This window comes from Megalops cyprinoides, chromosome 16, assembly GCF_013368585.1.
Source record: "Megalops cyprinoides isolate fMegCyp1 chromosome 16, fMegCyp1.pri, whole genome shotgun sequence".
NCBI classification, from domain to species: Eukaryota; Metazoa; Chordata; class Actinopteri; order Elopiformes; family Megalopidae; genus Megalops; species Megalops cyprinoides.
Window position 1 is genome coordinate 26,231,031 of NC_050598.1, and position 25,283 is coordinate 26,256,313.

The 25,283-nt window shown below is 48.0% G+C and overlaps 1 protein-coding gene across 1 annotated transcript; it reads left to right on the top strand.

Moving 5' to 3' along the window:
• Positions 1–24,095, top strand: ccnjl (cyclin J-like). Its single transcript, XM_036548027.1, has 6 exons — positions 1–255; positions 1,249–1,357; positions 8,450–8,660; positions 21,257–21,556; positions 21,982–22,141; positions 22,592–24,095. Exons 2-6 carry the CDS (start codon positions 1,280–1,282, stop codon positions 23,085–23,087), a joined length of 1,245 nt encoding a protein of 414 aa, XP_036403920.1. The 5' UTR covers positions 1–255; positions 1,249–1,279; the 3' UTR covers positions 23,088–24,095.
• The last annotated feature ends 1,188 nt before the right edge of the window (positions 24,096–25,283 follow it).

Sequence of the window (25,283 nt, forward strand, 5' to 3'; positions counted from 1 at the left end):
ACCACACACCATTGAAGGAACGCGTGGGGAAGGGCGACAGTGGGAAAACAAGGATAAAAAGTGTAGAACACGCTAAAACTGTTGGATAAGCGACTTTTGCATAGTTCGGAGCTTACGCGATCTGGCTGAGGGGAGAGTGACATCTTTTCCTTGGTTTGTACCGCTCTCAAGGTGAAAAGAAAACTTCCAGCGAGGATTTGTAAATTCAGGATGTTGGTCTGAAACAAAGGGGTCCCAAGAACTGCTGTCTGAGTGGTAAGGGTTATCTGGTCGCTACATTGTTTTGCGCTCCTTGTTTTTCCTGTTCCGTTTAATTATGTTCTGCTCAAGGTAAATTTGCTGTTGTTTTAAAATGGACAACAGCTAGTCCCCCAACAAAGAGCCAAAGGTTTCGTTTATTCGATCAAACAATAACATTAGCCAGCGTGCTAGCTAATGATAACTGTCTCGTGGCGAAGACACTAATGAACGGGTTATTAGCAGTATCCCAACACATTGCGCATGCAGTCATATGGTTTTTCCTTACATGTAAACCACTTTGATAAAGACAGGATAGCAACGCTGCTAAGTAGTACCTAATTTTGGGAAATACGAGTATGCAGGTGTTATAATTATCGTGATCACGGGAAAAGTTGCTGCTGTGAGTAGTCATTTAAAAACACACACACAACATGTGTGGAAAATGTAATGAACAAGTTGGGAATATCCTGGGAAAAAACGTTTTAACTTGTATATCTTTACCAAAATCCTGACAGTCCTCCACTTTAGCAACGCGATGTAGCGTTTGAGCAACAGCGTGCACGATTTAAAAGGCTCTGGGGCAAAACGGTGGTTCGTTGACTTGCGCATTAACCCAGGCAAAACCCGGCGATGTGTTCATTCGACTTGGTTTTTGAGTTTTAAAGAGTTTGCTGTTGGGCATGGCTGTTCTCCTTCCATGTTTTATTTTTTAATTGGGTGGACGATTTGTTGGCAGATGCGATGCTTTCGGATTTGACCAAATTATTTATTTCAAATATTTAACTAAAACGTACGGGTTAATAAATTGCATAAACTCTTAAAGAACTACGAGGGAAGTTTGAATATAATTGGTGTCTCCCCCTCCCTCCCCCTCGTTTTGTGTTGTTAGACAGACTAATTAAAAGTGGAATTAACTGCTTGATTAATTACCTAATTAAAAGCCTGCGCGCTATTGAATCCGGCCGAGACGAGTCTCACACGCCGTCGCGCTCGCTTTGATCTTCGCAGGGTAGCACTTCGTCCTTTGTGCCTGCTCTGGATGGGAAAGATGGAACCGGAGGGGCAGTGGTGGAAGAGCCAGCTCGCCGCGGATATACACCAGTCTCTCCGCATCAAGGTGAGTCTCGCAACACACTCGCATGGTACATTTTATTGATGTGCCGGCTTGCTGGAGAGCCGGTGGGTAGACTTTTTCCTTAAGTCTGTTCCGAAGTTCATTGACGGACCTGTATTTTGGAAAGAATGATTGTGGGTGGATTTTGCGTGTGATTATAAACGCACGAGGTCGCCCTTTGATGTGGAGGTGCGAGATGTCGCATGTCCCTCCCGCTCCACGAAAGCATCTGCCTTCTGGACCCGAGGAAAAGTTGGCAGACGGTTGTTCACCCTTTCGGACTAGCGGTTGCTTTTCAATTTTAAGTGTAAGGTGTCGGCACCACTGCGTATTGTGTGGAAGGGAACCGTTGTGGAAAATTTTTAGGGTGCTCTCCGTGTGTGTTTTTCAGGGCCCATTGCAGCTGTACGGTTAAATGAGACCTTAAATTTCTTAGTGCTGTCATTGGATCTTGTGTAAAATAATCATTTCTGAGCTGCAGGGGAATGGTTCTTTGCAAAGAAAAAAAATGGATGTACAATGTAAGCATCTCAACATGTCAGTCTAGCACCAGTAGATACAGACATTAATTAGGGCAGTTTACAGATCTTTGTTCATCAATTACTGTTAGACTGAGTTTGCTAGCAGAGGCCAGTCTCAACGCAGGTTGACTAGGCCTGGGAAAAGGACTGAATTAAAGGACAACTCTATTAAACAGACTCATGGTTGACTCATGATAGGCTGTTAATGTTGGAAAAAAAGCAAAAGAAGACTGGAACCAGTTGTGTTTGAAGCTGTTTTTATGGGGATTGTCTGGGTTCCAGATCTTCCCCCAGGTTTTGCTGGGGTGTAAGAGGCAGTCACGTGTGATCGTGCAGAGGAGAGGCCAGGTGTTCGGTTCGGCTGTCCCGAGGCAGAGCTGACTGCAGCTTGCCAGGTCTCTGGGCCTATCGCATGACAACCTCCTCTCTTCCACCAGCTGTTGTTAGGGAAGCCGGTTCTTCCCGTGTCCCAGTGTGAACTCTAGGGAGAGCAGAGGTGTCCGGATGAGTAATACAGTGCATGGGATGCTCGGAGCTGCTGACTTAGATGGAAGGAATATCCACCTTTCCGTCACAATATCATGGGAGAATTGCTCAGTGGCTCCCAGTAACCCCTGTGTTTCCAGTTACAAATGCTGACCCCCATCTATCTCCACGGGCTGATGATTTGTCTGAACTGTGGTAAAACAATGGTAGCGCAGTGGTAATGCCAGTGATCCTGTAATGGCAAGCGAGATGTAGGACACTCGGTCCCTAATGGTGAAAGTTCGATGCCTGCCATTGTTCATTCCAATCAGTCTTGTTCGGCCCTGAAGGAGCTCTGTAGTTTCAGCCTGGAACTACTTAGCCCGATCTGGAAAGAACAGCCCTCGGTCTCTAGTCATACTGTCTCTGGTAATACCACTCCCTTTTAAGCAGGTTATTTTTAAGTAACTTCAGCCATGGAGGGACAATTGGATAGATGTGTGGATATGTGTGTAATAATATGGAAACTATTGTTTTAGAAGGAAAAAAAAGGACTAGCTTCTAACTTAAGTGCTTGCATAAGCACACACCCTCCCTATTTTGAGTTAAGTAGTCAAACAGGAAGTCTGCTGATGAGTGATTTAAGGTGACTTTGTTCTTCTCTGTCTGCTTACTTGTTTGGGTTTACCCAGAAGGGTTGATGAGGGATGATTCCGCAAGTGTCTTCTGTTTCACACTCCATTTCCCTTTGGTTGACCAATAACCGTCACTCCTTATTCTGTGGGGGATAAAGTCATGATCTGGAAACCTCATGTGATGTTTCAGCATTTTGTTTTCATGGTGTCTCCTTTGCGTTTTGGCAGTTGTTTTTTTTTCTTCCAAGAAACATCAGCCCTTCTGAAAAATGACCTCTTTGGTTGAATGTAAGGATCTTTCCTGGCCCCTGTAAACTGGCCGTGTCTTTAAAATGGGGGAATGGGGGTTGGTGGTGGTGGGGGTGGGGGGTGGGGATGCAAACAACTGCCATACAGTTTGGAGCCAGAGGGCTCTTAAAGTAACCCTATATCCTAATGAATGCAGCCAACTGCACCTTGGGAAACATGTAATTCCAGCATGGTATTTTCACATAATGAGTATTGTAATATACTGCTCCAGATGAACTGCATTGCACACTTTCTGTGTGCTTGTTTGAGTCAGTGCATGGTAAAGGCATATAGTGTGCATGGCTGCAGAAGATGCAGACGTTACAAATTTAGGTTTGCACAGAACAGTCAGGGCCCACATCGGTTAAGCGTTACTAGTAATTCAACCTGTTTGCTTCCAGATTGATCAGATTTCCTCCCTGCCTTTTGAAAACAAGAAAGAAAACATCTGTTGTGTGGCCAGGATCTTACTCGTGAAGCCCGTCTAAAAATAGGCTAATTGTCCAGTAAGAGGCTGGGGGTCGTGGTGGGACGGAGAAGGGCCGCTGTGCGATTAGGCAGGCATAGCAGCAGCTGCCTCTCCCAGGAAAGGTCATTCTTGTCACAGGGAGTGTTCCGCTCTTTCACAGTCTTTAATTTACTCGTCTCTTTGTGCAGGCCGCGTTCGGGGAGGACTGTGAAAGAGGTCATAGGGCCGCAGATTACGTGCAGATTTAACCCGACGCTCACGGTCTCACCGTGATCGTGACGGAAACTGTTACGGGCACGCTGGGGAGGGTGGGGAGGGGTGGAAGGGTACTACTATCGGTTTCTAAAAGCACTCTGCACTTTAAAGTGCCAAATAGGGGGTGGGGGAGAAAAATTCCATTTTGAAAAGTTTTGGATCAAATTAACATCCATCTGCTGAAGCTCATTAAAAGCCCCTGTCTGTAGTTTTGTAGGTTTGGGCCCCCTTTTTCGTCACCGCTGCCACCCACTCCTGCAACCCCCCCCCCCCCCCCCCACAGTAATTATATTTAACGAGCCAGCTAGTATAAGCACAGTGATGTTGGTGATATCAGTGGATACCATGTGGTAAATTGCCAGACATGCAAATCAGGAGGCAGCTGTGGAATCTTCAATTACCTCCGGCTCCACAAAGCCCCCCGCCCCTCCCTCCCACCTCACGGGCTCCAGCCCCGCACCCCCAGACAGACAGATGGGCCAGAGACACCCTAACTGGGGCTGGAGGGAGGCTGAGCGCCGGGAGGCTGCACCACCTCACCCAGGCCTCTCATATGGTCACATTACCTTCTTCCTACACTGCCAAGATCTGCTGTGATTTGGCTTCGTTTTTTAAAATCTTTATAGCCGAGTCCTTGTTTACAGAAAACAAGCTTTGGTTGTTTTTCTCTCCTGTCTTTTACTGTGGCACCTAAAGGCACTAGTAAGATGATTAACCCCCTGCTATGAAAAGTATTTACTTAAGTTTTAGAGTTTTAAGTTAAGGCAGTGCAGCTAAAATAAAAAGGCAGAGTTCTCTTCTTCTATTCTCCAATGAGTATTGCTTTTTGTTTTGATAGAAAAGATTGATTAGTAATTAAAATAAGTAATTAAAATTAATTAAATAATTAAAATAAGTAATTAAATAAGTAAATAAAATTAACTAAATAATTAAAATAACAGGAAATTGTCAGTTCTGTGTTTGCAGAAATGTTAAAACTGCTGTTGGAGATTTTTTTAAAGAGCATATAGGCCCATTCTCTGAAATTAATATGTAAGTTTTGTTAAGTTTAGTTTTTAAATGCGTACGTCTCCCTGGAGTTTCTGGAAAGTTTGTACGTAGTCTGTGCAAGGCCTATTTACAAATGCATGATGCATTCCACAAAATGGCAGCTCTAGTTTTTATTTTCTCATACACCAGTCCTAAGTAGCCGTTTGATCCCTTAGTACCTCGGTGTCCCCTTTGTTTGAATTTCTCTTATGATGTATGATTTGAGCGGTTTCACCTCTAATGAGAGAGGAAATGAGTTGGAGAAGCATTAGAATGGTAATTTTTCAGTGTCTGCTCCTCCGCTGTGAAATACTGCCAGATAATTGGACATGAATGGGATGAGCCCGTGGCTGCTGTTGTTGGAGACAGTGCCACCTGGGATATTACCCCATTCAACTCAGTGCACCAGCCCACCCTCGCTTGCCCGGCCGAGATCCCACAAAAAAATCGCTATACCACATAATCCCGTTCTCAGCAATGATGAGCTGTTAAGTAGTTATAACACTTGGAGTAATCTTGCAGTTAAAACAATCGGGTTAATCATAAATTTTGGTCACAGTGTTTAGGATTTTTCAGGAAATACTAAATTAACTGCCAACTTCTCTAATCTTATTTTGACGAAATTAGTTATTAACAAAAAAAATCTCAAAAGACTATTCTAATCCTGCTTTGGAAAAAGGGGAAGGGAGAAAAGATAAAGCAAATATCAGGCAAGCCAAATTTTTTTTTTTTACAGTGAAAGGGACAAAGTGGTCATATGAAAATGTGCAGTATAATCTCTGGGCTTTACAGCTTCATTTCTCCGAAAAGGTTTCAGTGCAGCAGTGTCTGCTGCCACTAATTTCAGCTTCTTCCTGTTGCGCCAGATGCTAAGGCCTATTTACGTTCCGTGGGGATAATGCTGCCCACCCCTCTAATGTCACCTCTATGTGTGAAAAGCCATTCATGTAGCACTGCTGTAGCAGTTGCTGCTAACTTGCCATTTATGTTCCAGATGTGCTAAACGTTGAATGCTTTTCTCCATTCACTGTGACACCATTTGTGGTGCTTCCAGTTGTTGAGCAGAGGTGAATTAAAATGTGAACAGACTTACAATTAGCATCTGCTCAGTGACGCATGATTCCAAAACAAGCATGTTAAAATGAGTGAAACAAAAATGATTGATTTTAAAGTCACCTGATTGACAGCCCCTGATTTGCATCTAGATGAATTTAAGCAAACTAAAGATTTCTGTATCTCTACCTTCTGCCAGTCGAGTGTGGGGAACAATTTATCTTAATGTTACTCTTCATTTATGTATAAAGTTTGTCACTTTAGTTTGTGTTTATTCCTTATTTCCAAGAGCAGTGTCCCACATTGCTGGTATTGACTTACTGTGTTTGCAGGTAAACAGTGCACAAGTAAAACAGCTGCTGTCTCAGCAGTTCTTCAATTGATTTAACTCCCTCTTTGGATCCAAAACAGAAATTGAATGTTGGAGCTGTCAATTTGCGAAGAGTTAATCCATCATGGTCTGAAGAAAGCAAATTGATTCCTATATGGCATAAAACATACTGTTATGCAGTATACAGCTGACCAGCATCTGTTTATTTAAATGTTTTCAACTCCCTGCTACCCTGTTTAACCCTGTACCCAGTTTATGTATCTCAAAGGTTAATGTATTCATTAGTCCAATATATTTATCTGGACATTTTGTAGAGGGTCTTCAGATGGCAATTATGCACTCATTTCAAAAGATGCATAGGATACTACCCATGACACTAAAATCTTAGGCCGTCACAAGTTGTGATGAGTTCCTTAAATTGCAGGTTAATCTTTAGCATGAGGCAAACCATGTTACTGTGTACAAATTCTGTTAATGAGCCCTTTCAGTCTGGCCATCTGCTAATCCCACGGATTAATTAATTAAATAATTCCACCCCCCCCATGTTGGCGTTGAAAAAGATGTATGGCTCTGAGTTGACCCTTCCTTGTAATATCTAGGAATAATAATTAGGAAAAATAATTTAAAAACAAAACACATCATGTGTGTTTATGTTTTGTCCACCACTGGTGTTAAAATGAGGCGATTAGATTGTTTAATTCCTTGGGCCCAGCCAGTTTGTACAAATCAACTTGGAGGCTGCCTGAGGAGCACGTTCTGTAGGCTGAAGTGCTAATGGGCTGATGTAGGTTACATTGTATCCGGTGGACGTCAGCCCCACTAGCCCTATGCACACACAAACACAGTCTTTGTTGCGGGGGGAGGGGAGGTGCTGGCGGGGGGGTAGAGAGTGATATCCTTGCAACAGCAGGCTTTGTTTGCCTTTAAGGGTGTGAGGAAGTATCTAAAAACCCCAGACTGGGTCGCAGGAACGGCCGTTATCCGTGTTGATAGGACGCACGCCAGAGAGGGTACTGCGAAAACGAGCCCTCGCGCTCTCAGACGCAGCTGCCGTCCTGGCGCATTAACCAGAGTCCACGCTCATAGGGAACCAGCAGGGTCCAGGCCCCGCAGTCATTATAGCCCGGGGTTTCGTACAGCCAAAGCCGTCCATCAAAAATGTAAACGGGCGGAGCAACTTATTGTAGCTGTCCTTTAAAAGCCTTGTTAACTCCTTAGACTCATTAAGTGCCTATACGTGTTGCTCCCGTTTTCTTCAAACTGTTGGTTATTTGGAGCTGTATTGCAGAACAAGTAGAACTTTGTACAAAAGTAGGTAAAGGTAAAAGGGAGAGTGTGTGGCCAGGAGTGTTTTCGTGTTGCTCTTTCACACGTGAGGCACAGTGAGGGCATAGCAGCATGTCCCGGGCTTGTTAATGTGCGCACTGGAGCTGAGAGCCGAGGATGCGAGTCATTGTTGCCGTGAGGAAGGATGTCTTGACTCCCTTTTCAGATACACAAGACTCATGTCTCTCACTTACGGTAGTGGGGAAAAAAAAGCCTCGCTAGGTGAAGGTAGAACAAACTGTCTGTACCAGACGGGTTGAAGTGAATGACGCATGACCTTCAAGAAAAGAACTGCTGCTTATTCAAATCTACAGTACAGTCTGTCTTAAAACATGAAAAACTTTTGGCTTTCGTTGCTATACATCAGAAATGTTGTCACCTACACTTGACACTTCTTACATTATGCCTAAAATAAATAAATTCTAAGTACTTTATGTTTTAAAATATTGCTTCCACATTTTCACATTACACCATGTTTTTTCACTATGGGCTCAGAACTCAGTCACATCATTGCTAACTGCACCTCTCGTCTCAGTTCCTGCTTCAGCACGGAGTCATCTTCCTGTTATTTTGATTTGCCTTTAGTTGTCATTCTTTTTTTTTGTTTTGTTTTGTTTTGTCTTAGTGCTGATGTTGGTTTAACACCGGTTTAATGTTATCGAAGGAAAGGGAATTCAGAATTAGCATTTTCTCCCCTTTTTGGCGTATTGCGCTGTCCCTCAGGAGCTGAAGCTGCCGGCGTACCGGGCCCACTCCCCTCAGATCGGCATGCGACGCTACTTCGCCGACCTGCTGGCCATCCTCAGCAACCGCTACCAGCTGTGCCCCACGGCGCGCCACCTGGCCGTCTACCTGCTGGACCTCTTCATGGACCACTACGACGTGGCGGTCAAGCAGCTCTACGTCATCGCCCTGTCCTGCCTGCTCCTGGCCAGTAAGTCGCATACCAGTTTGTCGGATCCGACCCCCCCCCCCCCCCCCCCAGCTCTTGGGGGAACTCTGATGTTCTGCTTTTTTTTGTGCCTTTTGTCTTTGCTGTGCTGCCTGTATCTCTGACCTCCCTGTGCATGCACATTACGCTAACGCAGCAGCCTGTATTCTCAGAGATAACAAGAGGTTAATGTCATGTGGATATTTTGTGCCTTGCAAGGTCAATTTGTCATCAAACTACGCCCTTCCTCAAACACTTGAAACTTCAGGACCCTCATTTAGAATTACATAGTAGAGTTACTGCTGAAGTTCTTTTGCTCAAATTTTGCACACAGATTGAATTTTGCTTAGAAAACACCTCACAGGCCAAGTTAGGTCTGCTTTTAATTGTGTGTTCTGGTGATACTGCCTCTAGAATACCACACCCAACAGAAAAGAAGCAAAAGAAAAGGAATTACTTTGAATTCTGGGTATAAATAATTGTGTCAAAGGTATAAGTTGAAAAATGTTTTATTTGATGGTTGTAGTCGTGTGGTGTATCTTAATTTGCAGTAAATTACATGTGCTGTTATTTTGTCTTGCTGAGTGGGCCTCAAGAAAAGATTTAAAAAAGAAATGGTTTAATCTAAAGCTGGATGCATGAATCTCAGACTGCGAACAAGAGCAGAACTGGTTGAACCGTACTGGAGTGTAACACTAACTTGCTACTCCTTAGAGCAGGGCAGTTTCTCTCCAGCTCTCGTTGATTGGAGCAGTCTGCAGTACTTGGAAACACCTTCCACCGGGTGGACTGGAACATATTTACTAATACTATGCGGTGTTAATTTAGGTATAGCTGACTTCACGGATATCATTAATCCTGCCAAAATATCCTTGCATTTAAGATGTAAGTGGTTTCTGATACCTCTGTTTTTGCATGTGGCAATACCAAAATGAACAATTTACTTTAATGTATTCGGGTGGTCTAAAGAGAAACATTCTAAAGAGCATGTTTCTTTTCAGATAAACATAAGATAAAGAGAACAGTATTTGCACACCCAAGGGGGGGAAAAAAAACCTCTGCAGGTGCATGAGGTGAAAAAGAGATTAGTACAAAAAGAGATCTCGCACACCACTTGTATGAATCACTGTGTTCTTTTCTTAAATAGTAGCTAATGGATCTGTGGGAACTGCAGATGTTCCGATAGAGATCTGTTCAACTGAAGCATAACCTTATGTTTAATAAAAGGACAGGATGATTCATTCAGGAAGCAGTGTGCGAGATATTTCTCTACTCTTCTTTGTCTGCTTACTGTTATTTTTGAGATATATTTTATGCATTGGGTAATTATACTTTGCAATCTGTTGGTGCACCGAACCAAACTATATTTAAAATGCAGTTTTCTGTGAAATTCAATATGAATTCCAGATAGCCCAACCTCATACAGCAATCATAAAGGGGTTGTTAAGAAATAAAAAAAAATCCTCCCTGCTTACAATGCTGTTCTTTTAAGGAAATGATCTCTCATATGGTCTGAACGTTTAAGAACGTGTGCGTGCTTAATCCAATGATAAACCATACTATTTACTCTGAGGTGGATATACACCTAATTTGTGAGGCAATTTATGCGTACGCACACTTGACAAATTATGTTTCTGTGTAAATAATGACTCGTTGCAGGGAGACCTCATTTCACTCACAATTTCAGGCAGGGAAATTAATGATACCAGTGAATTATCTAGTGTTTTATGCAGGGTTCTCTGGCTTTGCCCTCTTGAAAATTGATGAGAAGGAATACAGCGCTTGTGATAATTACCAAACACGGCTGAATATTTGAAATATTCCTTAGAAATAATAATTAGAAAATCCCTAGAAATACACAGTAGCCGTACACTAGGGTGCATTCTAAGTACTTTCAAAAGGCAATTTGATAGGGGAGCACATGTTTAAAAAAAATAATAATAAATAAAAAGTAGTCTTGAGTGTTGTTTTTGCTCCTCCACCAGTGTCTCACTTTCACAGTCTTTAAAGGACAGAGGTGACTCTTCCGTCACTCTTCAGGAAAGCGCGTAAACATCCGTGGCCCTGGAAAGCAGCATTTGAAGAAACGGGTAGAGGCAGCTGTAAATTTGTGGTTAGCAACAGCGAGTCTGTCTGTTTCAGCTGAATGCATAGCCAGCGGAAAACAGTGTTTTTTAAGAAGACCAGGGCCTGCTTAGTCATCTCCAGGCAGCACCATCTTGTTCTCTGCCGCGGTGTTAAAGAAACGGCGATCGCATCGGTGAAGGAAGTCCACGGGTGACTTGAGTGCCGTCATGCCTTCGGAGAGTTCCGCTTGCAGGCTGCGGGACGACTTGTCCCAGCTGATCTTAAAGCAGCCGCAGGACGTGGAGGAAGTATATGCTGATCACTCCCGCTCTTACGCCCACGCCTGTGCTGAGCCTCGCAGTGGACCATTCGGTGCCCAGCTGGCCAATGTGAAAGGAGTTGTGTTGGTGTTAGGTGTGTGCTGCTTGGTATCATGTTTCCTGATAGCGGTGTGTATTAGAGTCTGTGCCCCCCTCCCCCCCGGACCCTCATGGACCTCTCAGTCATTCTGGAATCTGCCCACATGTGGCTGGGGGTGGGGGAGAGTGGTAGTGCACAGGAGAGGATTTCAGAGACCAGGCAAATTCAGTTGTAGGTCAGGAAAATGATGAGAATAAGACTACGGTAATGCAGCTGCAATTGTCTATAAGGGTGATAAAATGGCCAGTGGTGATATGTCCGTTTGTGTTACTGTGATTAATGGTCAACTGGCTGTAAGTCTCCGCACATTAGTGTGTTGCTCATGAACGGGTAACTAAAGTCATGGTGAAATTCAGACTGTGAGACCTGACCTGTGTGAAGATTTCCACAGGAGGTGTAGTAGGATGGGGGTTGATTTTTGTGTGTGTGTGTGTGTGTGTGTGTTTTTGTGTATGTGTGCTTGCTAGCTAGCTAATTTCATTCAGGTAATGCGGCTTCAAAGTTCGAAGGACCTAGATGTGCGAGTCAGACATTAAAATGAAGTTCCCGTAACTTTCCTCGTTCTGTCCCTGGAAGAGAAGCAGAATATTTTTAAAATCGGAACTGTTGACATACACATGCATTGCTCTTAGCCTGAAAAAAAATCTTACAAACCACATCATTCCGGAGGCTCTTTTTAAATAAGCAAATGGTTCTATATTAGTGTTTAATCCCTCATTTCAATGATAATTGAGCAAGATGTCCTTACAAGCCCTTGTTCTCCCATATTCCTTGTCAGTCAGAGGGGATCTTGTGAGAGAGAGGGATGAAAGGTTGTTTGATTCAGTGTCTTCCTGCTTTTGATTGTTCCGTGCTGCTTTGAAGGTGTCTGCCTCAGCCTGCCGGACTGGTCCTTCTGGCCACTATTGCTTTTTAAATGCCTGGCTCTTTGCTGTGTAGTCATTGTCTTAGATTACCCTTCACTTCCTGTGTCTGTTGAGTGAGGCTGTTGCTGCCATTGTCATGCCTGGTGTTGATGTTCCCATCGTTCTAGCTGGAGCCAATTCTTGATATCTCGTCCCGTCTGAACCAGGGACCGATCTTTTTTGCTTATGTGAGCTGATCTATAATCCCTAGAGGTACCTAATAAAGAGGTTACTGGAGCCAAGTTGTCTGTCATTGGCTGGTTTAAGGGGCTCTTATTTTTGAGGTGGAGATGCCTTTAGAGTGAAAAGTGTAGCATTGGGAATAGGAAGTGGTGGGACCAAGACTCATGGTACTCGTGTTTATGATAAAGAGCGTTCCCAGTCCCTGGGCTGCCTTCGCGGTTCCTTCCAGGACGCTTGAGTTTTTCTTCATCCACTCAGCAGAAGCCTAATTAGAATAGCTTGTATTCAGAAGTGAGATGGGGGCAAAACTGACCCGCCACTCCTTTTCTACCCCCTCTTCTCTGCTACGCTTTTGGCCCCTCTCGTCCTCTCATGGCTGTGTCTCTCTGAGTCCTTTCTGTCTTCCTTCTCCTGTGTCCTTCCTCCATTCTGCTGTTCTCTCCCTGCATGGCTTCCTACAGAGCAGCAGTGGAATATATAATGTCGGTGGAATGTAGAATGGTGGTGGAATGCTGTGATGAGCTAAGTCAATAATGTACGTTAGAGCTCCACGCCATGTTATGCACTCTGTCACAGTGGTGGTCGGCTTTTCTGTTGAGTGTTCCTGTGGTTGGGCTGTTGGCTGTTGTGTGTCTGCTTTTGTGTGGCTGCATGCATGTGTGGGGTATATGTGAGGTGTTTATGGGGTAAATGTGTGTGTGTGTGTGTGTGTGTGTGTGTGTGCGTGCGTGCATGCGCGCATGCATGGTGGTGAGGCCTGTGGCTCTGTGTGAAAGGCTTGGAAAGAGCATCTCCATTGTGAGGCCCCAGGGGCGGTGGGGCTGTGTGCTGAGGGGGCACCTGCCATATGCTCCTGTAGCCGGGCACAAACAAAAGCCCCCAACATGAGCGGGCCTGCGCCTCTCCTCAGGGGGGCAGTGAGGAGGCGGGGGAGGGGGGCTGGGCCGCGCTTAACCCGCAGAGGACACACACGCACACGCACACACAGAGGAACGGACACAGCCTCGCTTATCTTACCCTCATCTCACTCGCCCCCCGGCCTCGCTAATGAGGTAATGGCCGTAATGTGTTGCTCTGCCAGGATGCTTAGGTATTCACTGGCCATTTGCCACGGTAACGACCTGTAAGTACGCTCTTCCTCAGACAAAGCGCGAGCGGAATCTTCCAGATGTATTCAAGGGCCTGAGCTCTTTGGCTCCTCCTGTCATAAGGATATTTTAAAACTTCCACATTTAAACTGCTTCGTGCAAGGTCTGTTTTTTTCCCAGCTATATCAGACCGCAAAAGCTAACTGTGACGCACCTAACCTATCATTATCAGTCAGTTCGATCAGGTCATAAATAACAGCACTGCGATACTGAGAAGTGGGGGGGGGTGTGCTTCCTCTGTCTGACACACCTTGTCTGGGTAACTATCCTGAGAAAACCCACCATAAAAGTGCTCTTCCTCCCAGGGGAGCGTTGGAAAGGCAGCACAGCGGAGCTTCAAAGGCAGGTCGGTTGCTGATGTTTAGCAGTGTGGAAGTGGGGCCGGGCTGGGAGGGGGGGGGGGGATGTGGGTGGGGGGCATGGGGGAGTTTTTGGGCATGTTTGAACTGAGACACTCAGCAGGGTGCCCCGATATGTAGATTAGTGAGACTGAAAGCCCTTCTCATGGGTTTGACGGTAATGCAAAGGAATTAATCCTCTGCAGATAATTAAAAAAAAAAAAATACAGTGCGCTGCGTGGATTTCAATGACGACTGCTTATTATCGTGTCCCGTTCATGAAAAATTATGTTAATGGTATTTGCAACAAAAAAGCTTGATTTTAGCTATTTAATAGCGTTAGAGTACCGAGAGTTTCCAGAACGCTGACCAGCATGATTTAGTTGTTCTTATTAAATATTTAGTCATCGATAAATAAAAGAAGAGGGTCGTGTGTTTGCCTGCCTTTGCTTTATTCAAGCAAACATTTCAGCCTCAAGCATGGTTTCGCTTGATGAAGATGTTAAGTCCCAAAATGTGGGTTTAAGCAAAGCAGTGGGCATCAATTGTCCATTGTCCAAAAACCTGATTATTCAGTGTGTTTAGTCAAGACAACAGTGAAAACCTGTTTGTAAATGAGCAGATGTTAAGTATGTAGACGGACCGAAGTTCATGGGTGGGGCTGTAGAGGAACCCTGTGAGTCAGGGTTTTGGGGGGGGGGGGGGGGGGGGGGGGTTGCTATTATTCTGTGCAGGTCAGATCTGAGTCCCCATTTTCTGTGGGTTCCCTCCACACCCCGGGGTCCCGATCTGGGGCTGCCTCAAAGAAGGGGGCTGATCTGAGCACCCAGGCGTAAGCTGCAGGGGTCAGAGGTCAGATGGGCCGGCATTGTCGGAGCTGTTGGATCCGGGGGCAGAAACATGGAATGAGCTGTGGATCTGGCTGCGACCGATTTCACAGTCCCCTGAGAAAGAGGAGCTGCCAAATTAAAGGGAATTCAAAAGAGGGGAAAGGACATTCCTCTGGGTCTTCACCAAGGGTTGTCTTTCCTTTAGGTAGGATGGGGGGGGGGGGGGGGGGGGCTCACTGAGTTTATTATTTACAGGATTTTTTTTAGCAGCTGTCTCAGGCCATGGTGTCACCGGACAGGCCTGTAATTTGATCAGTTAGTTTCCCAGCAGAAGTCCAGAGTGATGTGAAAGACACTGCTTGTTCCTTGTTGCAGATTTCCAGTTCAGATGAAGGGGTTTTGAGGGGTTTGTGGGAGTGGGAACACATGGGAGTCTTGCAGCTCACACACACACACACCCACCCACCCCATTTGGAATGGCCTTCTTGGGTTTCTCCGGGGCAAATCCTCCTGTCTGAGTCCCATAAGGGATGACCCATTGCACACCTGGGAGCTTCTTGCCCCTGCCCTTAACCCCGGAATGACCTCACTCTCCGTCCCTCTCTTCATCTCCAAAAGCTCTGTTGACCCTCTCCCCTTTGGCCTTAAGCCAGACCTCTCTCCTCGCTTCTATGCTCGCCGGCCAGCACCGGCCCCTCCAGTGAAGGAGTGCCCTGATTGGCTGGGGGAAGGCAGGCAAGTCTGGATCAGACTGTGTGTGAGAGAGTTCCTTCGCTCTCGCGCTGGAATGTACCTGGCGTAGAGGTGTCTCCTGCGTTCCGCTCGGCGCTGCAGCCCAGATAGCATCGTCTTACAACCTGCATTCCAGGTGATGTGAAGTAAGATCAGAGGAATGTGCACACACACACACACACACACACTCACTCACACGGAGACAGACAAACACGCATACCATTCCTGCCTCCATTTGCCTTTGCTGTCCTGCCCAGAAGGACTCATAACTCAGTTTCTTACTGTTGTTGACCCAGTCCTTGTCCGTTTAGCTTTTAGATTTGATCTGTCACCTCTTGAAATTGCAGCTAAGACTGAAAGCAGTGTTGCTTCTCTAGTACGCGTTTTTTGTTGGACTTGATCCCTTATCCTCCGCTAGTTGCAAGTGTTTAATGTTACATGCAGGTAGCTGCCTTCTTGTGGAATCATGCAGACACACTGACGCTTGCACGCACACACCCATCAGTGTACTTGGTGTTAACACACACACACACACACGCGCACGCACACATACACATGCACACAGTAGAGCCGTTGCAGGGCTCCCGCGGGTGGTAGGGGATGACTTGGTGCTCACGGGCTCTGTCAGCATCCTGTGCTCTGTAATGGATTGCTTTATTACTGTGATTATTATTCGTCCTCTTTGCAGGAGCCAGGGTAACGACCACATGGTGGATGTTTGTATTTAAACAGCTGGATTTGTGCTGGGGTTGTTGAGGTAAATGGCCTTGCTGAAGGGCATGACCACGGTGTTCCATCTGCTGAGGCTCTGCTGTGCTGACCGCTGCTCTGAGCCGCTCTCTGCTTTTGCGTCAGTGAAGAGATTCAGCACATCTCCCGCCGTTCCCCAGAGATGGGGACGGATGGTGCTTCTAAGCGGTCCTCCTGCCAGTCCTAACATACATACCCCCCCCCCCCCCCCCCTTTGCTTCCATTGTCGTGTGTCATCTCCTTATGGAAATATCCGATCAGACTGACTCGGCTTATTTTCCAAGGCCAGATTTTCCAAATTAGAGTCCAGTGTATGTAAGACTATCCTTTTGATATTAAATGTGTTTTTTTCCAGTTGGCGTGTTTGCGCACTGAGATGGGTGGGGATCCCTTGCTGCCGTCAGAGGGGCAGCGTTACCTCCGTGCGTTGCGTGGGACCTCGGCTTGGCAGTCGTGTGTGACAGATTTTAATAAGCCAAACTGCGTGGCACTGAGGGTGAGGGGAGAGGGAGAGGGAGAGAGAGAGAGACCCCCATCCGAACCCCCCCCTTCTAACCCCCCTGCTCTTGTCCTTGGAAGGAGAACCTGAGGCCCTTTTAAGCAGCCTCTCAGATCCACCAGAGCAGATGTGAGTCTGTGTCGTCCTCTTATTTATTTATTTATTCTTACCCCCCCCCCCCCCCCGCCTTGCAGAGGTCTGTGTTACCAAGTAACCAGCGCTTTTCGCTTTAACAAGTCTGCAGCTGGGCTTTGGAGGTTTCGTGGCCCTGGCGGTTTCTCTGGGAAGCGTTTCATTGCCCTGTGCATGTGTGCGAAGGCATTTTAAAAAGCTAATTAGTCGAAAACGGTCGCGCTGTAAAGAGGGTGGCACAGAGGGTCGGGCGGTGGAAGGGGGTGGGGGGGGGGAGCCCGAACACCAGGGCGAGATATGGGCGAGCCAGGGCGGGGCAGTGAGGCACAGAGGAGCACGGCTAGTCTTAGAATGGGTGATGTGGGTTAGAACAGAGAAGTTCAGACAGGAGGGAGACGTAATTATGCTGCCCTCCTCATGGCTGCCGTTGGGGTGATCTGCTTCTGTGATTTTTTTCCGTTTGGAACCGATACAGAGAGCCTTTGACTCCCAGATAAGGGGGGAACAGTGGTATATAGAAGATGTGAATGCACGGCGTCCCACACTGTGTGTATATACATGATGGAGCAGGGCGCATCTGCGGGAATATCTCACACCCTCATCTGTGGCCTCTGATTTCCATCTGGCTGAACTCGGCGTGCCGTTCTCCGGCTCTGCCTGCAGGTAGCGTCACGTGTGTGGTCCGGGTGCTCCACTTACAAGCAGGGCGTGTGTTCTGTGGTCTGGGCCTGTAGCACATGGTGAAGGGGCCCCATGGCAGATGACTGCCTAACCCCCCGAAGCTGATCACTGGAACACTGGCACCTTTTGAGGTTCAGCCCAAACTGTACCCTTCCTGCCCTGTTCTTTGTCAGGACCAAATGCTGCTGAGTTCCCAGCTCTTTACTGCAGACAGAGCTGTCCTGCAGCCAGGCAGGGCGAGAGTGTGACTATCCCTGGGCCTGCACAGACCGTGTGGTGTCAGTTTCCTGTGCTGGTAAGCAGTGGCGGTTCCAGCCTGGTTGCTAATTGCCCACCCTTAGCCCGCTGGCTGTGGCACTTCCCCGGTTTATGGCAGGCAGTAGCGTCTGCAGTTAAGATCACACTCACACTCTGAGGAGCTTTGCACATCTGCCCGCTGCCCTTAAACAAACGGACAGTGAGAGGGAGCGAGGGAGACGGGGGAGAGAGGCAGAGGCAGAGAGAGAGAGAGAGAGAGAGGCAGAGAGAGAGAGAGAGAGAGAGAGGCAGAGAGAGAGAGAGAGAGAGAGAGAGAGAGAGAGGCAGAGAGAGAGTGAGAGAGAGAGAGAGGCAGAGAGAGAGAGAGGCAGAGAGAGAGAGAGGCAGAGAGAGAGAGAGGCAGAGAGAGAGAGAGAGGCAGAGAGAGAGAGAGAGGCAGAGAGAGAGAGAGGCAGAGAGAGAGAGAGAGAGAGGCAGAGAGAGAGAGAGAGAGGCCGAAGGGGGTCCCCCCTTCTCTGGCACGTCCCTCGCAGGCCGCAGGAGAGCTGGCGCTAATCCCCTCTCAGCGAGTGCTGTTTTACAGCTGCAAGACTGCACGCTCATTAGCGCAGGGCCCTCGTACCGCTGCCTTTTGCTGCCTTGTGTTTACAGCAGTGATTGCGCTGCCCCAACCAGACGGCGCTTTGCGTCGGTTTTATGGCCGGAGGGGTGAACGCACAGGGCTCGGCGGCCAGTCCGTTAATCCGGGCCTGTGGGTTTTAGTGCGAAGACTAATACCATGGCTGTGAGAGGGGAAACAACCCAGTAAACAAGGACACAGTGTCTTGTTTGTTGCGCGTGTGTTTGTTTGCGCGTGTGTGTGTGTGTGTGTGTGTGTGTGCGTGTACGTGCACGTAGTCCGCGGTGGATGTAGCTGCATCCTTTCTTTGTTGCTCAGTGTGGGATTTCTGCTCTCCCTCATTTGCGCCTTGTGCCCATGTGTGGGATGATTGTTTTTGGCTGCATCTTGGGACGCATAAAGCCAGAGGTGGCAGGTTCTGATGCCCATTGTCCTGCGGTGATGACATCACTGCTGACCTCACTGCTGGCGTCCTGGCTTTCCGGAGGGGGCCTAGCTGAATGATGAGGGTGGGTGGAGGGGGGTCCGTTGTGGAGGTGCCCTGTTCTAGTGTCTACTGTTACAGTAGTCATCATTCATTGGAGCAACACCATTTGCTCTCTTCCAGGACCCAGACCAGTTGCTTCAGCAAAATAAGGGTGTGTATTTATTGAATTCGCAATTTTTTTCCACCCTCGGGCCGATTAGCATCTCTAAATTGTATGACATAAGTTTGTGTGGTTCAAAGAATTCTATGTTCATTTGCATTACAAAGGTGCCCCCCCACCCCCCACATTCCCTCAAGGCGTTATTATGCGGGACAGAGGCCTTGGTGTGTGTGCTGGGGGGGGGGACTAGTGTAATCTGACCCCTCAATCCGTCATGCGCTGAGAATGGGGCCAGCCGTCCTCCTGGGTTAAAAGGCAAAAAGCCTGCTGCTCATTGGCTGTCGGAAAGCCGTTACTATGGTGAACGAAATGTCAGAGGGCCGGTGGAGTTTGTGAGGGTGTTAATGGATTGTTTTTGAATATTATTTGTGCTGATGAGTGGTTATTGGTGGCATATTTCTCCTGCTCATTCTACACACATGCGCCTCTTGAGATCAGATTGAACTTTGTTTTAAAATGTCAGCCCCATTTCATTAACCTCTGGGACCCCACACACTTGCCCCCAAGATAAATGCCTCCACTGTAGGGCTAATTTCCCCAGGAATTTGGGGTGACTAATTATTATTATTGTTAGCATATGCCCTTATTCAGACTGGGTTACAATTCAAGATAAATAATAGTAAACTGGTGAAGGAAAAATGGAGGAAAATCATAATTGTGAAACATGACGAAAGTAAAGGCTTTAAATCCGATGAAAACAATAATGGTATAGGCAACATTTAAGGTTACGGTATGTAGGCTTTTTGAAGGTGAAATTAGAGACCGTACAGTACTAACGTGGGCTAGCGGTCTTTCCAAGAGAAGAGAGCTGAAGAGCTGTGGAGCTTAGTCAACGAGACCGAGCTTGGCTTTCGGTTTCAGTTATCGGCCTTATTTTGTGTCACTTTGAATCTGCGTTATCTTGTCTTGTCAGTAACATAGCGCACAGTGTGGTTTGGTTTGCCTATCGGTCTCGTGCTTTTGGTTTCCCTGGCGGGCTTGTGCTCTCTCTGAGCAGGAGGGGGGCCCCTGGGTGCCAGTGAGGATCCCGGGGGTGAGCGTTTGGGAAGACGCCCGCGCCCCGCCGCTCCTGCTCCCCGTGTGTGCCGTCCCGCGGGGTGCGGAGGGGGGGCGGGTGTTGCCCGTCAGACGGCGCTCGGCCCCATTGTTCTGCCGCCTGCCCTCCGGCTGTGCCTCTCTCTCTCCCCCCTTCTCCCCGAGCATCCTGGAGAAAAGTTTGAGTTGAGACCCACTGTAGCTGCAGCCTTTTGTCCCAAGCTGCTTGGAGGTTGGAGGGGGCGGGGGTGGTGGATGGGGGTGCTCGTTAGATTAGTGTGGATTTCCCATAAAGGAGGTTTACCAGTGAAAGCATGTGGCTGCGTTTATCGCAGTGAGCTGGAATAAAGTGGGACTATCAGTCGGCCGCCAGTGTGTTTATCTTCCAAGGACTGCTTTGCCTGTTTTTAGCATGTAAAAATGTCGGGGAGTAGTTGTTTGTTCAGGTCCTCAAAAAAACAAAAAAAAAACAACATTGATTTCTTAATAGAAACAATCTGCATACAGTTGTAATCCGTGTGAAGTAAGCCAAAAAAAAATCCAGTTACATGTGGATACACATGAGCCGTATATCTGATCATTTAAAACATTCGCACAGGGCGTCCGCTGAGCAAATGATGATGGCGGTAATTAGTCTCGGTTGCACATAATAGAAGAATCAACAGGAGAGAGAGCAGAAGTCACATGGCCGAGGAGGAGACTCTCGCACGGGTGTATTTGTGAAGCAAATGAGCTTAATGGAGCGTGGGTCCCGGCTACCCCACTGGGAGGAAATGCACAGTGACATGGCGTGCAGATATTGGCAAAACACAAACTGAAAGAATGTCGGTCTTGTGACCGGCTTTGCTCGCTGCCGCGCTCTGGCTCTGCTGTAGCCGAGCCAACCGGACTCCGACCGCCCCTCCGGGCGGCCCTACGGAGCTCTGGCACAGGAGGGCACGGTCTCTTTCTCTTTCTCCTCAGTCACAATACCTGTACATGTGTATTTGTTTGTAACTTTGATAATCGGGCAGATTTTGTATGTAGTATCTTACCTATACCTCTGTCTCTCGCTCCTTCTCTTTCTCTGCCCTCCTCTCTAACACTCTACCCTTCCCTGTATCTCTCTCTCTCTCAGTTCCCCCTTCTCCCTTTCTCTCTGTATTTGTCTTCCTTTCCTCTCTCTCTCCCCCTCTGTCTCACACACTCCTCCCTATCTATTTCCCTTCCTATTTTTTTCTCTCTATCTTGTCCTCTGCCTCACTTGTAAGTCACTGGACAAAAGCATCCGCCAAATGAATGAATGTAAATCTCTCTCTCTCTCTCTCTCTCTCTCTCTCTCTCTCTCTCTCTCTCTCTCTCTCTCTCTCTCTCAGGTAAGTTTGAGGAGAAGGAGGACCGCGTGCCCAAGCTGGAGCAGCTGAACGCGCTGGGCTTCATGTGCAGCCTGAACCTGGTGCTCAACAAGCGGGACCTGATCCGGATGGAGCTGCTGCTGCTGGAGACCTTCGGCTGGAACCTGTGCATGCCCACGCCCGCCCACTTCATCGACTACTACCTCCACGCCTCCGTGCAGGAGAGCGACCTCCACAACGGCTGGCCCCTGTCCTCACTCTCCAAGACCAAAGCCTTCATGGACAAGTACACACACTACTTCCTGGAGGTCTCCTTGCAAGGTGAGCGGGGGGGGGTGGGGTTTGAGGGGGAGGAGGGCAGGCTTACTGTGCCATCATAAAATGTCTTGTCATGCTTAACATTATATTACATTATTCTCATTTAGCAGGCGCTCTTTTCCAAAGCAACTTGCACACATGTAGGATACATTTTTTTGTCCATTTCTGCAACTGGATATTTCCTGAGGCAATTGTGGGTTAAGTGCCTTGCCCAAGGGTACAACAGCAGTTGGGGAGTCAGCAACCTTTTGGTTACAAACCCTGCTCCTTACCACCACACCACACTGCTGCCCAGTGTATATGAACATTCCCAATGCAAACTGAGACATCGATGTGGAGTTTTCAGTCAAAGTGAGCACACATCGTAGGCAGGCCTCAGATGGTCCATAATGTAAGCCCGTGTTTCCCTGCGTCTCTCCGTGCCTCAGACCACGCCTTCCTCAGCTTCCGGCCCTCCCAGGTGGCGGCGGCGTGCATCGCGGCGTCCCGGATCTGTCTCCAGGTGTCCCCCAGCTGGACCACGGCCCTGCACCTGCTGACCGGCTACAGCTGGGACCACCTGACCCAGTGCATCGAGCTCATGCTGCTGTAAGCCCCGCCCACAAGCCAGTAACACAGTCCAGCACCCGTCCTTTCAGTCTCTGTTATCCTCCTCCTCTCCCTTTCCTGTTTCACAGTCCCCTCTCCTCCCCTCTCAGCCTCCCCTCTCCTCCCCTCTCTTCCTGCCCTCTCCTTCCCCCTCTCTCCCCCCAGTGCCCTGTTTCCTGCATTCCACTCCTGGGGTGTCTTTCTACCTTCTGATTCCACCTGTAATTTAACTGCTGTGCTTAAAATGAATCCCCAGATATTCTATTTATGGCAGTGGTGTGGTGTTTCCAGATAAAGTAAAAATAAAGATCCTTTCTTCGTCAAACCTTCCCTCCTTGTTACATATTTGAGTGAGTTTTTACCCTGTGATATACATTCCTGAGGCTTTACAGAAATAGTAACATTGTTTTGGGTTTTTTTTTTTTTTTATTCTTCCCTTTCTTTTTGAAGTGCCCATGACAATGATGTGAAAGAGGCCAACAAAACCAAATCCACCCCACCGTCAGGCCAGGCCTCCCTGCACACCCAGCCCACGCCCCCCTCCTCCGCCGCCTCCTCCGCCCAGAGACAGGTCGCCTCCTCCGCCGCCTCTCAGCAGCTGCTGTTCCAGCCGGGCGGCTACCCGCACCTCTCCCAGCACCCTGCCCCCCTGTCCCAGCTGCATGCGCTGGCCGACTCCCAGGCTCTGGGGCCCGTGGTGTCCCAGGACTACCTCCCGTCCCACCGGGTGGGGCTGCTGTCTGGCGGGGCGGCGGGGGCTCCCTTTCACTCGTACCCGAGCCTGGCATCGGGGCTGCAGCCGGGGGCCCGCGCCCTCCCCCTGCAGGGCCCCATCTCCATGCAGGTGGCAATCGCGACCGAGCCGCGGCACTGCCTGAGCGTGGCGTACGGCGGCGGCTACCTGGGCTCCCACCCCGGCTTCGCCGCCGGCTGCTTCGACAGGTGACGCCAGGCGAGGGAGGACAGACCCCAGCCGGGGGGGCCGACCCCTCCCTCGTCCCCCTGCCCCTCGCCCCCCTCCACCCGCCAGAGACACAGGAAGCGCAAGCGCGGGTCCAACGCCGGTGCCGATCCTGCCGAGGTCATCGTGCTGACGTGACTCGCAAGCCATCGCTGTCGTCCTTCGGGACAAACGCGTCGATCGCTAAAGCAAACACAAAACAGGCTTTATGACCCCCCCCCCCCTTTTTAAACCAGAGAAAGAGACTATTTTTAATGATGACGTCATAGTTTTTATCACTGTAAATGAGGAGCACAGTAGACTCGTTACGCCTGTGTATTCACTTAAGTGCTGCTTTTTGGTCCAAAAATTAACAACGAAACCAGAAAAGAATCAACAAGGGAAAATGATCAATACTGTGGATACCTCTCGAGCTGCTTGGAAAAGAATGTTTAAAGAAATTAAATGTCAGTGAAGAGAGGGATTGGGTTCCCTTACCCCCATCATCAGCCTGGGCTCCCAGAAGAATTTCCCACAATTCTGTGGGGTGGTGGAGGGGGGGCATATTACATGAAATAATTTGGTTGGGTTGCATCAAGCTTTCTGTTTGTAGTGAGAGGACCCATGGACATGCTTTTACCATGAAAGCCGTTGTTCCTTTGGCCTCTCCTCCCCGCCCCGATCTCCCCTCCCTGCGTGATTCCCTGTCTGAAATCCTCTGACTCTCCTATACTCAAAGGCAGTCCCTGGAGCACGCTTCAAAGTCGCTGCAATTCAACGCCTTAAGGACTGTAAAAGCTTTGTTTTTCTTTTTTTAACTTCTGATTTTTCTCCCTTCTCAGACGTATGAAGAGGAACTGATGCGTCTTGAGGAGACTCAGTTGTTCACATTAATTATTTTCCTCCAATGCTGCTGCCTTATGAGAACTAATGGGTTTATGACTGTGAGACGACTTTTCCTATAGTATTGTTTACATGAACCACATTGTATCAGGGACTAACGGATTACTTGAAGACGATGCCATTGAAACATAGCTGTTATTTATGATTATTTTTTTTTCCTTTTTGTCACATTTTGTATTCTGTTGCTAGCTTAGTTTTTTTGTATTGATATGTAAACACTGTCTGTAAATTAGGTGCTATTGTATTGTGGTTCCTGACTTTTGAAAGCAACGCTAGATTCAGTCTCAGGTTCAGAGCCTATAGGAAGGACCTCCTTCTTTCTGTTTGAACCTACACTGTGGCTTGAGGTGGAAGTTAAAGTAACCCAGGGGACACAACCCTTTGACACTCTGTCTCTCTGTCTGAGGAGCAATGTTTAAATGTTCTTCTACTGAAAAATCAGTTTTAACAAGTTTCTAATACCCAGAGATGACTCCTTTGCAAAATAACAGCTTCCTCATGACCGACCAGTCACCTTCCCTGCTGTATGTTTTGAGTGGTGCAGAGTCTCTAATCTGCCTCTTCCCTTCTCAACACAACCCCATCCTGAAAGCCCCCTGTGTCAGCGCCTTGGTCACCTGACCTATCGGGTACACACGTTCACACGGAGCCTGCTAGAGCAGCCCCCCCTCCCCCCACAGTCCTCTGATTGGCTGGGGCTTGTACTTGGACTGCAGTGATGGATCTGTTCTGGGACAGTTGTAACAGTTGTGGCAGAAACATTCTGTCCAGCGGTGCTTGTACTGTGTGGTAGATTAATCACAGGACAGTCACAGCCTCTTGTGTGTGAAACTACTGAATCTCTGCTTTTCCCCTGAACGCTGTACACTGCCTTACACTGCGATGGGCTCCTGTACACTGCTGTACACCGCTGCAGTTCTGACAAGCTGTGCTGGATTATGACGGTGTGCTCGAAACTGTAGCCAGACCCGATCCATTATGTGAGCCCAGCACAGACCGTGGCGCTCTCTCTGTTTTGGGGGCTGCCGTCCCCACTGTGACTGTGAGCTGGTAGTTTAAGATCTAGGAACGTTTCTGCCACAAATAACGCCCCGCTTTACCGAGTCCGAAGCATGAGGCCAGCGCCCTTGTTCCCTCGCTCGCAGTGGGCACAGTGTTTGTGGGGCACAGGTAACCCGCAGTGTTTGAGCTCGCTTACCTGGCAGGTGTGTCTTTCACAGTACCACGTTTGTTACTGTTTACTCTAAAGTACTGAGACTGCGTTTTATTATTTACGAGGTTTTTAGTGTCAACATTCAG